This window comes from Babylonia areolata, chromosome 7 (genome assembly GCF_041734735.1).
Source record: "Babylonia areolata isolate BAREFJ2019XMU chromosome 7, ASM4173473v1, whole genome shotgun sequence".
Taxonomy (NCBI): Eukaryota; Metazoa; Mollusca; class Gastropoda; order Neogastropoda; family Buccinidae; genus Babylonia; species Babylonia areolata.
This window is the reverse complement of record NC_134882.1, coordinates 20,654,736-20,672,612: the sequence shown is the minus strand read 5'-3', so window position 1 is coordinate 20,672,612 and position 17,877 is coordinate 20,654,736. Positions and strand designations below refer to the sequence as shown.

Here is a 17,877-nt window from a genome sequence, read left to right as displayed (position 1 = left end):
TATAGTATAGTATAGTATAGTATTGTATTGTATTGTATTGTATTGTATTGTATTCTATTCCATTACTTTTTGTCGCAACAGATTTTTTCTGTGTGAAATGTGGGCTGTGTCACAATAGTGCACTGCCACCCTTCTGTTTTTTTTCTTCTCTGTTACTTCCTTCTTAAAGTGTTTTTGTTTTACAATCAATGTGGACTTTTTTACTCCAGAGACAACCCTTTTATTGCCATGGGTTCTTTCTTTCATGTGCACAAAGTGCATGCTGTACATAGGTCCTTGGTTTATGGTCTCATCCGAAACGCACAAAGACCACCACTCAAGGTCTAGTGGAGGGAGGAGTAAAAATCCGAGACTTTATGGGATTTGAACCTGCGACCCTCACTTCCTAGCTGGGTGCATTACCACTAGGCCACCATTCCACACCTCAATTACTTTGCAATAAGCAAAACACTGGTCTCAACTGACATCAGCTCATTCCAAGAGTGCTCAATCTGCCAAATTATGTTTGCAGCTGGTGCACTAATTAATGCACTTTACCCACAAAAAGTTCTTTTATTTAATAAACAAAGTAAGCATATAAACATATACATTCTCTAAAACCCTTAGCCCTTGCTGTTAGCACAATGCATCAACAACATAAGAAAACAAAACAATATCTTACCAATATGTATTGCTACAGGTAAGGTGACCCCTACAAATGTGAAAAAAGACTAAAGTTGCAGTGTGGGTTTTTTTCATAAACTGATCACAGCACTTTAACTGGATTTACAAATCTTGTCCCCATGAAAATAGGAGTGTGGCTGCCTAAATGACTGGTTAATAATGGACATACACTTAAAAGTCCACTTGTACATACAAGTGAGTGTGGGAGTTGCAGCCCATGAAAGCAGAAGAAGCAGCAGCTGTACAAATCTTAACATAATGAAGCTGACATTTCAGTGCAACAACTGTATATTGACACTGGTCCGTGTGTTTTTCTGGTAAGCCTTGTGACCCTGTCAGTCAGAAGAAAGCCAAATGAATCAAACACTGATTCCCTTGTCACTCCTGGGGACACAATGTCCCTGGTCACAACACAGCATCAGTGGACACTGCAACAAGACTGACAATGGCTGAGCATCATAGTGTCTGGTCTGGGCAATTCAGGTTAAAGGTACCACAGCCTTTTACAGCTATCAGGGCAGTGAATTCATATCCACCGTGTCCAGGGCTCAGCAGAGGAAGGCTGGGTCAAACCCTCTCCTTGCAATGTTTTAACTCACTCTGGATGACGGAATGCTATAGCGATTTCGACAATTAAAATTTTGTCCACGTTTTCCTCATGGGGTAGCAAACAATCGCAGCTACACCGGGCACTGCGAATGTGTCAAGGGTCGAACGGAAAGTTTCATCATGTGATTCCATAGCAACACACTCGCCGGCAAGCCACTGACCTTGGTACCCCACATGACAAGCTAATCTGCATACGCATCGAAAATGGCGTTACAGGCAATACAAGTGGAAATTTTTGAAGCAAACTATATCATGACAGCGGCTTTTTACTGCTGCTAAAGTGATTGTAATGCTTCAAACTGAAGATTTTTTGACATCGACGAGGATGACGAAGATGCTGAATAAAGTATATGCAGTGAAGAAAGCTACCAGCAAGAAGGTACTGACAGTGACTCAGCTTCTGAGGGCAGTGAAGATGGAGGAGTGTGGGCGTACACACGAGGTGAGGACAGGGGTAAATGGGTCAAGTACAGCAAGTTTCATTCAGTTACTTTGTTTTGTATTTTTCAATTTTTTTCCTAACCCTAACAAATGGGTCATCTGTAGGGAAAAGCGAGGAAGAAAACTGTTTGTCCAGAGTGAGTTAACCTCCACAATCCAGAAACAGGTGTCCACTCGCAACTGGGTGGAGTGAGGAAAATCTGATTAAAGTGTGTTTCCCACAACATGGACATGCCAAAACAGAGCCTTGAACCCTGGAGACCAACGCTAAACAGATTTTGCCACAGTGCCTGTCTACAAAATTAAGAGTGAAAAAAAAACCACACTTACTTCTGCATGGAAAAACTAAGTCTTTTACATCTTAGACTATCCTTTTACTTCACCGTGTATTTTGTGGCCCACGATAATTGTTTTACTTCACCAAAGAACAGACAAACTAAGACTAGGAACATGGTGTGTAATTACTTACAGAAAATCCTGTGAAAGTTTTCTGCAACAGAAAAGCAGTTGTTATGTAATTATACATAGAAACAACTTTAAAAGTTGTTGTTTTTTTAAGGAAAATAATCAAAGATGGCCCCATGTTCACACACACACACACACACGAACACATACACACACACACACAAACATGCACACACACATGCATGCACACACACAAACACCCTGAGACCTGCATTCTCTGAACAAAAACACAATCAGAGCCACATATAACACAGAGTGACAAGTGGAAAATTCCACTGAAAATGAGGGACAGGTCAATGTCATCAACACTGCATATGTCTATCTTTCTCTCCCTCTGAAGCTCATGCAAAACATTAAACATGCATACACACACTCACATACACACACATTTATGACAGACAGACAAACACACACACACACACATCCACAAACGCCCACACCCCACACCCCTCCACACACACACACACACACACTACACCCCCCACACACATACCCATGAGAACCACTTCACGTGGTGTTTTCTGATGCTCCATGGCCACCCTCTGTATCTGCTCGAAGAGAGCACACACCATTTTGCTGTAGGCCTTGTTCAGGTCCGTGCGACGATCGGACCCTTTGAAAATGGCCTCTGCCAAGTTCGTAAAATCCTGACAGCAAAAGAAACACAGGCATGTCAGGTACATACTCAACAAGTGATTGCTGGACATTTCTCCATCCAGACAACAGATGTGTCCAATACATACACAAGCGACTGCTGACATTTCTCTGAACAAACCACTAGTATGTCAAATACACACTTCTTCTGCGTTGGTGGGCTGCAACTCCCGCAATCACTTGTACGCACGAGTAGGCTTTTACATGTATGACCATTTTTACCCCAACATGTATGCAGCCATACTTCATTTCTGGAGGTGTGCCTGCTGAGTGTTTTTTTTTGTTTCCACAACCCACCGAATCTTTAACATGTGTGTTTCACCTACCGCATGCATACACACGTTAAGTGGGTTCAGGCACTAGCAGGTCTGACACTGAAAAAATCTCCACTCTTTCCCCACCAGGTGCACCGGGAATGGAACACCAGAAACTCAGGCCAGAATCCACTGCACCCAAACATGCATTGTGCTGTATCGAAGAGCGACAAAAATAATTTGTTTCTTTATCCAAAACATATTCTTCAGCAGCGCACTGAATTGCACAATGCAAGATAATGCACTATATGAGAATGGTTTTATTTCTTTTTCCTTATATCGTTATTATCATCATTAATTATTATTGTCATCATTATTATTATAATCATCATTATTATTATTACTACTAGTACTACTATTACTACTACTATCATCAACACCATTATCATTATCAGCAGCTTTTCAGAGCTTTTAATCTTAAGGGCTTTCTGATGAGAAAAAGTATAACATGACAAAGAGTACAATACATGAAGAATGAATGAAAATACAATATCATCACATGACAGGCTGATGGTATCACACCTCCCAACCAAAATATTGGTCTGTCTGGCATGAGCCATTCTTGTGATCAAAACCTTCCATCCATTTATATGCATGTAAAAACATGAACACATATACACTTACACACATGCAAACCTGCAGGCATGCAAACACATGCTCCACACACAAACAGAGGTGTTTGCACACACTCCTACACACACACCCCCACACCCCCACCACACATCTCTCTCTCTCTCATTACACACACACACACACACACACACACAGGATTCTAACCTCGAACTGATGAACAAAACTGATGATGCCACATCGATTCTTCTTGGACACTTTGACTTCCTTCACCCCCTGTATCATGTTGTCCTGCAAAAATAAAACACAGCTTGACCTACCTTCCACTTGAACTGAAAACATAAACACAACATGACTTACCTTCTAATGTCCTGCAAAAATAAACACAACATGACCTCCTTTCTACATGCACTGCAAAAATAAACACAACATGACCTACATTCCAAATGCACTGAAAAATAAATACAACCTTACCTCCTTTCTACGAGGGTCATTCAATAAATAAGGTGAATTTTTCGGTATAAGGACTTCTAATACAGATAGAAGCTTACTTTTTTTTAATTTTTCAACGTAGTCTCCCAGCACTGTCACACACTTTTCCCATCTGTGCACAAGCTTCCGTATTCCCTCAGCGCAAAAATCTTTGGACTGATGTCTCAGCCAGTCGCTCACAACACTTTTGACTTCATCGTCACCCACCGGCAGCTGACCTTCGAGTAGCCAAGGTCATCATGGACAATTTTGTGTGCTGTCCCAACAGATAAGCTCAAAGTCCTTGCAATGTCATCCACTGTCACCCTTCTGTCAGACTGAATGAGGTCACTGACTGATTCGATCACCTCAGGAGACCTCACTTCTGTAGGCCTTCCAGGCCTGTCTTCATCCTCAACACTGCTCCGTCCTTCTTTAAACAATTTAGCCCACTTGTAGACATTTTTTCGGCTGAAACATGTGGCACCATACACAGTTGACATCCTATGAATTTCAACTGGTTTGCACCCTTCAGCAACCAAAAACTTGATAACTGACCGCTGTTCAATCCCGGAGCATGCTTCTTGGTCGGCCATCTTTGTTAATCGCCAAAACTCTCAAAGTTTTTTTTAATCTGCAAAACAAATTAAATCCATGTGAAAAAAAAAAAAAAAAAAAAAAAAGCTTCTATCTGTATTAGAAGTCCTTATACCGAAAAATTCACCTTATTTATTGAATGACCTTCGTATATGCAGCACAAAATGCAAAAATAAACACAACTTGACCTACTTTCCACATGACCTGTAAAAATAAGCACAAAATTACCTACTTTCTAAATGTGCTGCAAAAAGAAACACAGCATTACGTATTATCTACAAACTAACAAGTTTTACTGGCATTGTCAAGTGATACTGTACGACATGAAAAAGATACAAGAGAGTGAATATAGCAAATTCTCACATATAATGAAAAACTACAGACAAAATACTGCACACACGCACTTGCACACACACACACACACACACATACACACATATATTGACATGCACACACATTTATACACATGCACACAATCTCTCATCCACATGTTCTTTGAAACTTACACAATTATCAACACATGCACATCTTAACCACAATCACACACACACACACACACACACACACTCTCACTTTTTTAACTTTCTGACATACAACCTTGCACACTGGCAATCTTAATTCCCTCCAAACCTACACACACACTCACTCCGTAAATCAGGACCATCTCCGATTCTTTGCCTCTAGACAGCCTAAAAAACATTAATAATAATAAAAATAATAAATTAATTAATTTAAATGGAATCAAAAATGCTAAGACAAAACTCTTCAACCATGAACATACCTCCAAACAACAAAGAATCATTCAGATACCACCAGTCATAAACATAACAAGACAGGTACAAATTTATGTCTTATATCCTATTTTGCTAAGGTTACCTGACAACATGACAGCTCTAAATTTCATCTGGAGGACAGTTCAAAACTTGAAAAAGATGTATATTTTGTACACTGTTTAAATTCATCTCAGACAAGAAACACAAACAGTTACTGTCTGTTTGCTTGAAAATGGCAATTCTGCTGAAAAATTTTGCCTGTCTTGTTTCCTTTATCAAATTTTCTTTTTCTTTTCTACATTTATGGGCTGTCACTCCCATGTTCATTTTAGTTCTACATGAGCTTTTTCATGTATTTACAGTGCTGCCATATAAGCAGCCATACACCAATTTTTGGGGTGTGCATGCTGGGTATGTTCCGGTTTCCATAATCTATCAAACACTAGACATAAATTAGAGGGTCTTTTTTTTTTTTTTTTTTTTTAACAATGCATATTTGATCTTCTGCATGTCTGTACTGATGACAGGAATTAAAACACCAGCAGGTTTACACATATGTTGACCTGGGAGGTTGGGAAATTGTTAACCCTTACTCCCCCAGGCACTGATACCAGAATCAAACCAAGGACCCTCAGATTGAAAGTCAAACTTTCTAACCACTCAGCTCAATACTACTCCTGTCTGATTCTGAACAATTCCTTGATGCTTGGTGGCATGTTTTACAGAAATGCAGAATGTCAGAGATAAGATCCCAAATAACAGGTGAGTGGCCGAATGGTCAGAGCATTGGATTCTCACATCAGTTTCCTGAGTTCGATTCCCGGTTTCAGAACACCTGGTGGGTTAATAGTGGAGATTTTTCAATTCTCGCTAGTCAACTATATATGTGCTAACCTGTTAGTGTCTGAACACCCTTCGTATGTAGAAGATCAGATTAATATATGTCAGCATTTGGTGGGTTAAGGAAACAAGAACATACCCAACATACACATCCTTGAAACAGAGTATGGCTAGGTAAAAAAAAAAGTCATACACATAAATGCCCAATCACACACATAAGTGAACATGGGAGATACAGCCCATGAACACTGATGATGTACTCACAGTACACTTGTCGAAGCCTCTCTTGACTTTGATGAGACAGTTGCCAAAGGTCTTGCCCAGGAAGGATCCCATGTGCTGGTTGTTGATCACATGCTGACTCATGCGCACCAGCATGTACATGGTGTACCTGTTCACACATCAAGCCACACCCCTCCCCACTGTACATTTACCTTCACGTGACTGTTGTGTGTGTCATGACACGGTGACAAAAGAAAAATCAATGTGAACAAATGTACACAAACATATGCACATGTGCACGCACACACACACAATCACACACATACATTCACTCTCTCTCTTTGACATCCACAGCCACACACACACTCATACTTTCTCACAAACACACACACACACACTCTCTCTCTCTCTCACACACACACACATACACACACACACAAGTATGCACCAAACCACCTTCCCACTCAACATACACACACACACACTCATGTAATCAAGTGTGTTTTACATGCCATCCAATTTCTCGGTGTAGGTGAAGATTTTCAGCTCTCACACACCCACACACACACTCACGTACACTCACACACAAAAATTACACACTCACTCTCACACACACAAATGCAAAGTCTAGTGAATTGATCCTTTTAACAGAATTACAGCCAAGACTGGCGAAATTTGTTCACGAATGAATGTTTCTCTTTTCAATATGCTCATGTTTATGTTTCATTGTGTCCTATAAACTTTAAGGTTTTATGACAATAAAAAGTATTCTATTCTATTCACACACATACACAAACACACACACACACACGCGCGTGCACACACGCACGCACGACACACACACACACACACAAACTGCCTTACATGCCATCCTGTTTCTCAGCATGAGCGAGAAAGGCTTCTAGCTCAGTCTCCAGAGTGGGAAACAGCGAGCCCATCATGGTTCTGCCACATGCAGCATGAAAAAAAATTATTTCTTTTTAAAAGTGACAAATACAGGGTTCACAAGAAGTTAAGGACCACTAGGGAACTTGCACAGTTTTCTCATTGAGGGTATGAAAAAACGATGCTGATATTTCCAGCAAACAGTGTTGTATGCAGCCACTGTAATAAGTGCTGCTCATAAACTGTGGTACTTTCTCGCACATGCACTTCTATTCTGTGCAACAAAAATCCACACGTCTTTTATAAATCACTGAATAAATGTAAATTAAGCTGAAGCACTGATTTTTCAAAGGCATCTTTCAAACTGTTCATGGTGCACATAATTATGCCAGAAACAGCTGTTCGTGTGTTCAGTGGGAGGCCTAGTAGTAATCTACATGCACCGTGCATAATTTAAATCAGCTTTCAGTTGTTGTTTTTTAGCACTTTATGAAAACATACCTGCTTTTATGAAGTGGTCCTTAACTGTTTGTGAAGTCTATATATATCATAATTATGTGTGTGCACAGACTCAACCACTCACGCACACTTACATATTGGTGATGCGTGCAAATGCAGGCAATCACGTGCATGCACACACATTTAATGATAATAATAATGATGTTTTGATAAATAACAATAATAATAACAATATGAAAAAGAAGAAGAATCAGTGGTAGTAGTAGTAGTAGTAGCAGCAGGATTTATATAGCGCTGAATCTTGTGCAGAGACAAATTAAAGCGCTAACACACTTGTCATTCACACGCTTGTATAACTCTTATTCACAAAGATGAAAAAAACCCAAACCCACATATAAATAAAGGTAAATACAGTATGTGGAAATCAAAAAGACAAGGAATAGGCTGGGAAGGGAGAAGCAGGGAAGAAGGGCTACAATGGGAAGAGGTAGGACTTAAGGTGACTTGAAAGAGCTGAGCACAGAGACCTAACGAAGTGAAAGAGGAAGTTCATTCCAAGTGGAAGGTCCAGAGACATTGAAAGAGGGGTGGCCAGCTGTGGAGTGTTTGAATATGGGTATGAGGAAACTGAGGAAAAAAAAAAAGATTTCAAAGATTATACCTGGTTGCACACATTCACACACTGTTGCAAGTTGTACACAAATAGAATTCATTCTTTCTTTTCTCTCAGAGAAGACATAAATAACATTTATACTCATAAAACCCAATACATCTATAATTTCATGTGTGTGTGCAGAAATAAGGACACACATCCACACACAGACATATACGCATGCACACACACACAAATACACACACACACACACACACACACATACACACTCGCGCACACATGCACACACACACACACACACACACACACACATGCACACATACACACTCGCACACACATGCACACACACACACATACACTTTCTACAAACAAAACAACACACCAGCTTACCTTACTTCATCATTTATTTGTCTCCTGCAGTGAAAAAAATATCAAAACAAAAATGATGAAGCAAGAAAGATTACATATATATATATCAAAACTGAACAGGAGACTATCAAAACTAAACAAGACCAATGCTCCTGTGTGCTACCACACAGGGGATTAAAATAAGTATCAATCAACATAAACAAACATTTACTCTAAAAAAAACAAACCCTGAGGATGAAAGGAAAACACTAGAATTAGACAACAATAACTTCAAAATATTAAAATAACAAATGCTTTTCTGATTTATTTTGTGATCACCCAAAACATAGTCCTGCGTTTGTCACATTCAGATTTTCAGTTATTTGTCAAATATAAATCAGCAGATTATGTGGTCATATTCCATATCAGTTAATCTCTCTCTCTCTCTCTCTTTCACACACACACACACACGCACATACATTCTCTCCCCATCACCCCTCTTTTTTCATGTAAACACAAACAAACAAAATAACATGTATGTGGAGGAAACCAATTACAGGTTAAACAACCTTTCTGTAATCAAAAAAATGACTCACATAGAAGCTTAACACACACACACACGCACACACACACATGCGCGCGCGCACACACACACACACACACACACAGAGGTACACACGGCACACACACGCTTTTTCAAATGCACATAAATTCCACCTGTATATGCACACAAACACATGAGTATAAGTGTGCATGCACACACACACACACACACACACACACACACACACACAATTCCTGCAGACGAACTCACACGCACACAGCCAATGGCATCAAGAAACATCACAGTGAAATCATCAGCAGTATTCAACATAATGCATCAGCTCATATGTCTTTATGTCTCAGAGTCTTCAGTGCTTATAGTTTATTAAAAGCAGCAACAACAACAACTGCAACAAACCCCTATCTCCCCTCCCTGGAAACCCTCATCCCCTCCCCTAAAAAGGTGTGTGTGTGTGTGTGTGTGTGTGTGTGTGTGTGTGTGTGTGTGTGTGTGTGTGTGAATGTGTGTAGTCAGTGTATATGTGTGAGTGTGTGTGTGCACACATGTCCATCCATGAACCAATGTGTATGTTCTCATGTATGCTGTTAGAATATGTGAGAATGTATTGTATGTGCAGCTGCAGTGTGTCAATCAATCAATCATTTACATTTCAAAAGTTAATCAAATCTTAATAAAGTTTGTAACACACACACACACACACACACACACACACACACACCAAAAAGAATTACTGCGGAGGAGGAGAAATATCTGCAAGTGCAAGTGTATTTGTTTCACAGTACCGAAGTGGGTTTTTTTCTGCATAATTTTGTCAGGGACAACCATTTTCTTGCCATCAGTTCTTTTACATGTGCAAAGTGCATGCTGCATAAAGGATGTCAGAGAGAATGATCATGATGCACTGAGTCAAAAGAACTTCAGATCATTCCATTTTCCAGTGAGACTGTTATCTCTTAAATCAGTATGAAAACTTTCAAGCAACCCAGAAAAAAAAACACACAAAAAAAACACCTTTCACATTCCATGCACAAAAAGACAAATGAATAAACAGAAAAAATGTTTTAAAGCAACAAAATCCCATTTTATGCAAAGACCTATAGACTTTTTCCTGTGCCAGAAAGATTTTTTCTCTTTTGTTTTTTCTGTGAGGGGAGGTGGGAGTGTGTCTGTGAGAGAGAGAGAGAGAGAGAGAGAGAGAGAGAGAGAGAGAGTGTGTGTGTGTGTGTGTGTGTGTGTGTGTGTGTGTGTGTGTGTGTGTGTGTGTCTGTCTGAGTGTGTGTGTGTGTGTGTGTGTGTGTGTGTGTGTGTGTGTGTCTGTGTCTGTGTGTCTGTGTGTAACTGCACATAATTATGTTTGAGTGCATGCATTGTGTCAGTAACCCGCATAACAAAAAACACAAACATTCTAGAATGAGATGAATGCTCTGCAAGCCCTTTTTCTCATCACTCCATCCCCCGTCACACATAACTGAAGCCATAACAACCAGCAGATAAGAAAGTCTACATACAAACTACTCATTCACCAAAAACAACATTACACCCAATCGAATCATAGAAAACATAGCCAAAACTATTCTCCAGTCACAACTATTTAACTACACAAAGAAATTTAGAACAAAAGCACACACACACAAAAATGAAAAAATAATTAAAAAAAACAAAAACAACTACCCAATACAACAACAACAACAAAAGAAGAATAACAAACACATATACACACCATCAATCATGCAACATGAGCAAAACACAGCCAACAAGCAAACCCAGTGCCTCTCCACCATTCACAAGCCCAAGCACAAAGCAACAACTTACATTTCGGAGGTGACTCGCTTCTGTAAGAGTCCCTCTCCCAAATTTTCCACAATGAACTCCCTACAAAGTAACAGTGCACAGAGCATGACCAACAGGTCTGTTAGATGAAACTCTTGCACATACCATTACAGAGTGCGTCTGAACAGTTAAAGGATTAAAAACGCTGAAATGAACCACAGGTTAATCAAGAGCCACAAACAGAACATACATGTATTGAAAGAACCAAAAGAGTGCAGATTCCATTTCTAAGATCTGCTGTATACAGCCAACTTCTTTCAGTCATGGTGTCAAATATTTCTGACGTGACTTCTGTTGTTGTTTTTTTAACGTTTATCATTAAACAAAATCCCATTAATATCTAAGCAAAGTGTAGATTTTGTAATCCTTGAGAAAAAAAAGAGAGGAGGAGGAAATGAGGAGAAGGGGGGCGGCGGGGAAGAAGAAACAACCAACAAACACTTTAACTCATACTCATTTTCCAGATCCACTGGTGTGATTGCAGTGCATTTTAAAAGACACCATGAACTCAAGAAGAAGGCTGATAAAAACTGAATGAAAGTGAGTGACTGAGTGCAAGTCCTGGTTACAGTCAAGATCATTAAATCAATGTACAACACAGTAAGCTGATGGATGTACATTCTACTCTGACCAGTCAAATAACTGCAACTGAAATAAATAAACATCTACAATTTAATCTTAATCCTTTTTTTTTTCTTTTTCTTTTTTCTTTTCTTTTTTAAAAAAATAAATGTTGAGAAAGAAGCAAGAATATCTTTTGTTGCTATTGCCGTATTCAGTTTACAACAGGGAACAGGGATGTGTAAATAAAATTTTATCCTTGGACATGGCAGCAGCATTTCTGACAATAGTGTTTTAATCTTAATGCAAACCTGCCTTGATGGCAGACAAACAAGACAAATAGATCCTATCATTTTCATTGTCAACATTGTTCAAGACCAGTATGCTTTAACAAAAAAACACAGAACAAAATGTAATAAGTGTGAAAAGCACACGCCAGTATTCTGCAGTGCAAAGAAAGAAAACTTTCCAGGAGAAATCTCAGACTTCTACCATCACTTCAGATATATAACTCCCTTTAATCAACAGGTTTGAGTAAAAGCATTCTTTCAGTTTGAAGATGAAAAAAAAAAAGAAAAGAAAAACCACGGAGGACATCATTCAAAAATAGTAATATACACTTTAAAAATATACAACTAGATCACCACATATGTACAGCAAATACAAAAAACAACTATCAACTAATCTATCTGAAAAGTCACTTCAACAGGAGGTACCTTTAATCATGTAACATTTGAATTCCTTTTGTCAGCAATGACACATTACTTGCTAAACAAATTATAGGAATCTGCCCAAATTTCAAAACAGCAAATGCAAATGTTAGTTGACTGGTCTCTACAAACAGTGTTATGCGTAACAGAAATCAGTGTGAAACATGTCATTGTCTGAGAAATGAGTACAACACATCTCATACTTGGCTAAATGAAGACAACGTTGAGAAAGAATTCTACAATTCACATCTCTATCATCAGGTCAAAACAGACAGTTCTAATCTTACATACACATAAATTACCATGAAAAAGCTATATCTAAGAAAAGTCATCACAAAGAAAATAACTTAACAACATGACTAATGTTTAATAACATGTTTCAAAAGTCATCAAGGAAGCTCTTGATTTAATTAAAACAAAATAAAAATGAAATAAAAGCAAGCTTGTCAAAAATACATGCTCCAAGAATATGTACAGTGACTTCTACACTTCAGTGTGTGTGTCTTTGCTCTGAGTGGCTACACTATGTTTCTTCATCTGATTCATGTGTGTGTTTGTTTTTGCAACCTGCTCTCTACTGTGTTGTATTATGTTGCACAATTATGCTTTGAACGTTGAGTGATTTGTTGAAACAGTGGAAGACATCAGTATATTTCTTTCAGGGTTATTTTTTACCCATGACTTTCTTATGAACTGCTCTTGTTTGCCATTTTCAGTTGCCAGAGAAACTAACTACAAACTGGCTGCTACACATCTAGAGTATATACATTTGGGCATATGTCATACACATAAAAGTTAGTAAAAAGACAAAGTAAGCAATTCACCAGCCACGTGTTCTCAAGAATTAAATGAATTACTCTCACAACCTTCAAAACCATCCTTCAAAATCAGAAACAGGAGGAAAACGGATTTGGGTTTCAAAAGTGGGAAAAAACACAGTGAAAAAAAAAAAAAAAAAAAAAAAATATATATACATATTAAATTCTAAATGTTCCCTATGATTATTTAACTTTTGTGGGGAACTGTTTAGCTATAAATGAGATTTGTTTTGGCGGATGATATCTTGTTAGCATACATGAAAAGTCTGAACCTTGATTCACCAGACACTGTTGGGGTTTGAATCACGAACTTCAAGGACCACACACCAAGGTGCCAAATACTTGGCCAATGTCCCCATGTCTTCCACAAGCCAAGTACTCTCTGTTTAAACAAATGCACCATGTCTCCAAAACAATCAACACACACCACAGTAGATAACTCATTGGGGCACCACACGGAAGAATGTTCCTCCAGGTCTGTCAGTTGTGTGTCAAAGCCTGCGTCTTCTACTGATACTTCTACTAATATCCAGAAAATGCTTTTCTTTTAAACTGTTGTCCAGTTTCAGGCCTCACTGGTTCAGACCAGTCATTTAGATACTACTATTAAATGACGACTTAAACTATTGAAACTTTTAAAGTAAGAGGACTTGGTTCATTTTATCCACATTTCTTTTCTGTCAAACGGATAAACTTCACACACAAAGCTGTGGCTGGTGAACTACTTAGCGTCCACATAAACAGCAACCAACTCCGGAGTATACAGTCTATAAATGTGCACAGAGTTATAAGTGTCTTAAACAAAAAAAAGGAGAAGAAAGAACTGTATAAAATATAGCAGTATGAAGCCATGTACACTCACAAACATGCAAAATTCACTTACTCTGTTGCCATGGAGCCTTGGGGAAGCCAGATATCCTCAGATCCCTCCTGTTCTCCGTCCTGGAGGAGTGGCGATGGTGGAGAGGAAACACAAAAGGTGACAAGCCATAGTTTCAGTTCCATTTTCATGGCGGTTTAAAAGCATGCCCAAAATACCACTTACCAAACTTCAGCATGCAAACAACTTTTAACAACAAAAAAGGGAGAAGATTCCATTGTATTTTAAGACAGATGGCATGAGGTCTTAGTCATTAACATTCAGAAACAACCAACATGCCCCTTCAGTCCCTATCCCCACACTGATCTAACAATTCTTCAACTAAACCAGTTGGCGGTTTGTTAGCTTTAACTGTTGTCCATGGTCTATGTCATACATGAAAGTTTGTGACTTTGTGACCTTAAAATTCTGCAGAAGAAATCAACTCTTAGGTACACACACGCACACACACAAACACACACACACATACATGCATGTACTCAACCCTGACTAGAATGTTGGGTTATGTTGGCTGGTCAGGCATCTGCCCAGCAGATGTGGTGCAGCATTTATGTATTTGTCCAAAAAGCACGCAGTGACGCATTCTTAAGGAACTGAAACTAAAACTATTACCTCCAATTTGATCCATCATCCAAGGTATACATCAAACATGCTGAAGGTTTTCAACTGACCTTGTGGGCAGGTTCAGGGTTGGCCTGCACTGTTTTGTCGATGAGGTGGAAGAAGCGACAGCAGAAGTCCTGCTCTGCAATGCACACCCTCTCTAGTTCCACCAGGACCTTCTCCAGCACCTGCCCACACAAGCATCACCTTTACCTGGCTGCCTACACAAGTATCACCTTCACCTGCCCACACAAACACCACCTTCACCTGCCCACACAAACACCACTTTAACCTGTCCACACAAACACCACCTTCACCTGCCAACACAAACACCATTTTCACGTACCAACACAAACACCACTTTCACTTCACCTGCACACACAAACACAATCACCTGCACACACAAACACCATCTTCACCTGCCCACAAAAACACCAGCTTCACCTGCCTACACAAACACCACCTTCTCACCTGCCAACACAAACACCACCTTCACCTACCCACACAAATACCAACTTCATCTGTCCACAAAAATACTAGCTTCATCCTCACCTCTTTTTACTGATCAGTACTCATAACTTTTCTTTAGCTTTTCTTTTACCTCCACTGTCATTTCCATCTAACACAGCCCCTGAAGAGAGACCTATGATCTGAAATGTTGGACACCTCTTATCAAAAATGAGTCTTATTTTACAACCCACAGTTTTTTTTTTATAAACTTTCTCCGTTTGGTGTTTTTATAGACTCAGCAGTCTTTTTTCATTTTATCATCGGAGTTCAGGTACTTGCAGGTCTGCACAGCAAGAAGACAAAGAAGTAGAAAACACCAGCCGCCTTGGCGAAGTGGTTAGCGTCGCGGACTGACGGCTGGGAAGACACAGGTTCGAATCTCAGCGGAGGTGGGTTTTTCGGCCCATGGCCGGCTCCTACCCAGAGCTGAGTGTGCTGTGGGCTTAAATGGGGAGACTGGGACCACCAGTTGCGTGTCATCCACTTCAAGGATGCGTCTTTGGGTGTGTTGCTCTAATTATCTGACCAACACTGCAAGTGTCTGTATCTCTCGGGCCTAGTTAACGCTGGGATACCATTATGACAGGAAGCATAGAGTACAGCCTTGTCACGTAGTCCCAAACCAAAATGGACCTCCATAGCAACATCCTCATCATCATCGTCATCATCCTCCTCCTTCATCGTCATCAATATAAACAAAACTGTCTCAAAGTCTGTGGCCTTTCATGCCCTGCTCTCATGGTGACCTCAGTTTTGATACCCCTCCACTACTGTGCTTGGGGTGAGTCCTGTCAATCTTGTCAGTGTCAGCAGATTCATGGGGGGCTGTTGTTTGAGGGACGTGGTGGCAGTCTCCACTCTCGGAGGGACACTCACTCAGTCTGGCTCCACGACTAAACTATTAGTGTCGTTAGTAGAGGGCTTAGTAGGTGGTGTCCTAAGTATGTTAAATCAGAAAAGGCACCACTGAACACCACTGAAGTGACTCAGCAGCAGCGCAGGGTCTCCTCTGGTGTGTGGCCTCCTGGCGACCTAACATCTATGGTTCCCTGTGGACTGCCGACGCTGGAACTGCGACAGACAAACCCGGGTGTGGCCGTGTAAGGGGGAATCTAAAATGAGCGGCACGGGAGTAATGCCGCCGAAACGGTGCAGATGATGGGGCAGCACAAAAAAAAAGAAAAAAAAAAAAGTAGAACTGCTTTCCTGAAGAACACGAGAAAAGACATTTATCTACTCGTTCTCAGAGATTGAATTCTTAAGAGAAGGAGCAACAGATCAGAAGGCTCGCTGACCATATTTCTTTGTTTTAATTTCTGCTGGCCTGGGAACATCAACCAGGCATCTTGACAAACGTTGGGGAACACAAAGCGGTCACCTGGTCAAAGACGTTTCTGGCAGCCAGGTCGGTTTCTGAGCCGTACGTGTGCGCAGAGTCCACACTCTGCATGGAGGAGGAGCGGCCTCGAGCCTCCATCATCTTGCTGAGACTGCTGGACGATCCTGAGGGCCTCAGGGTGTCTGCAATCGATTAATAATGATAATAATTATAGTAATCATAATAATAATAATCATGATAATAATAATAATGATGATGACGATGATATTAATATCAATGCCATGATCAAAGATATCAATAAAAAAACATATATATATATTTTGTACTTGTGTGGCTCAAACTTCCCAAAATTATGGGCTCTGAGCACCTCAAATGAAACCACATGACACACACAATAATACTTCAGTGTATGTTGCAGATGTACACACACATGAGCATGTATGCATGCGTAAACACACATCACATGCACACACCCGCATACAAATATATAGTGGAGTGGTGACCTAGTGGAAATGCACCTGACTGGGAAGCAAGTGTCAATGTATGAGAAAATGAACATAGGTCCCATGTGCAGTGTGCACTTAGCGCACGTGAAACAACCCACAACAAAAGGGTTGTCATGTGGAAAACTTTGTACAAAAATCCACTTTAATAGTAAAACCAAAAAAGCAGACAGATTTTTTTTTTTAAACATTGGTAACAGCACTTCCCTGTGAAACAGGACAGATCCCCTTCTCTGTGAGACACAAAAGGACAGTTCCCCATGCTCTGTGAGACAGAAAAGCTCCCCCTGCCTTGTGAGACAGAAAAGTTCCCCTTGCCCTGTGAGACAGAAAAGTTCCCCTTGCCCTGTGAGACAGGACAGTTCCCCTTGCCCTGTGAGACAGAAAAGTTCCCCTTGCCCTGTGAGACAGGACAGTTCCCCATGCTCTGTGAGACAGAAAAGTTCCCCCTGCCCTGTGAGACAGGACAGTTCCCCATGCCCTGTGAGACAGGACAGTTCCCCTTGCCCTGTGAGACAGGACAGTTCCCCTTGCCTTGTGAGACAGAAAAGTTCCCCTTGCCCTGTGAGACAGGACAGTTCCCCTTGCCCTGTGAGACAGAAAAGTTCTCCTTGCCCTGTGAGACAGGGCAGTT

General features: G+C 40.2%; 1 protein-coding gene across 2 annotated transcripts in view; it reads right to left on the bottom strand.

The window, feature by feature from the left end:
* The window catches only part of LOC143283793 (exocyst complex component 1-like), a 46,084-nt gene that overhangs the window by 5,330 nt on the left and 22,877 nt on the right, over nt 1-17,877 (bottom strand). Inside the window, exons 12-21 of one of the 2 annotated variants that reach the window (XM_076590162.1) lie at nt 16,780-16,922; nt 14,960-15,079; nt 14,292-14,350; nt 11,302-11,361; nt 8,967-8,990; nt 7,484-7,564; nt 6,662-6,788; nt 3,924-4,007; nt 2,672-2,825; nt 2,183-2,203 (exon numbers count right to left, since the gene is read on the bottom strand). In XM_076590162.1, the coding sequence (XP_076446277.1) occupies nt 2,183-2,203; nt 2,672-2,825; nt 3,924-4,007; nt 6,662-6,788; nt 7,484-7,564; nt 8,967-8,990; nt 11,302-11,361; nt 14,292-14,350; nt 14,960-15,079; nt 16,780-16,922 (873 nt within the window). The remainder of the gene's footprint in view (nt 1-2,182; nt 2,204-2,671; nt 2,826-3,923; nt 4,008-6,661; nt 6,789-7,483; nt 7,565-8,966; nt 8,991-11,301; nt 11,362-14,291; nt 14,351-14,959; nt 15,080-16,779; nt 16,923-17,877) is intronic. The other variant, XM_076590163.1, reaches the window with a different exon arrangement.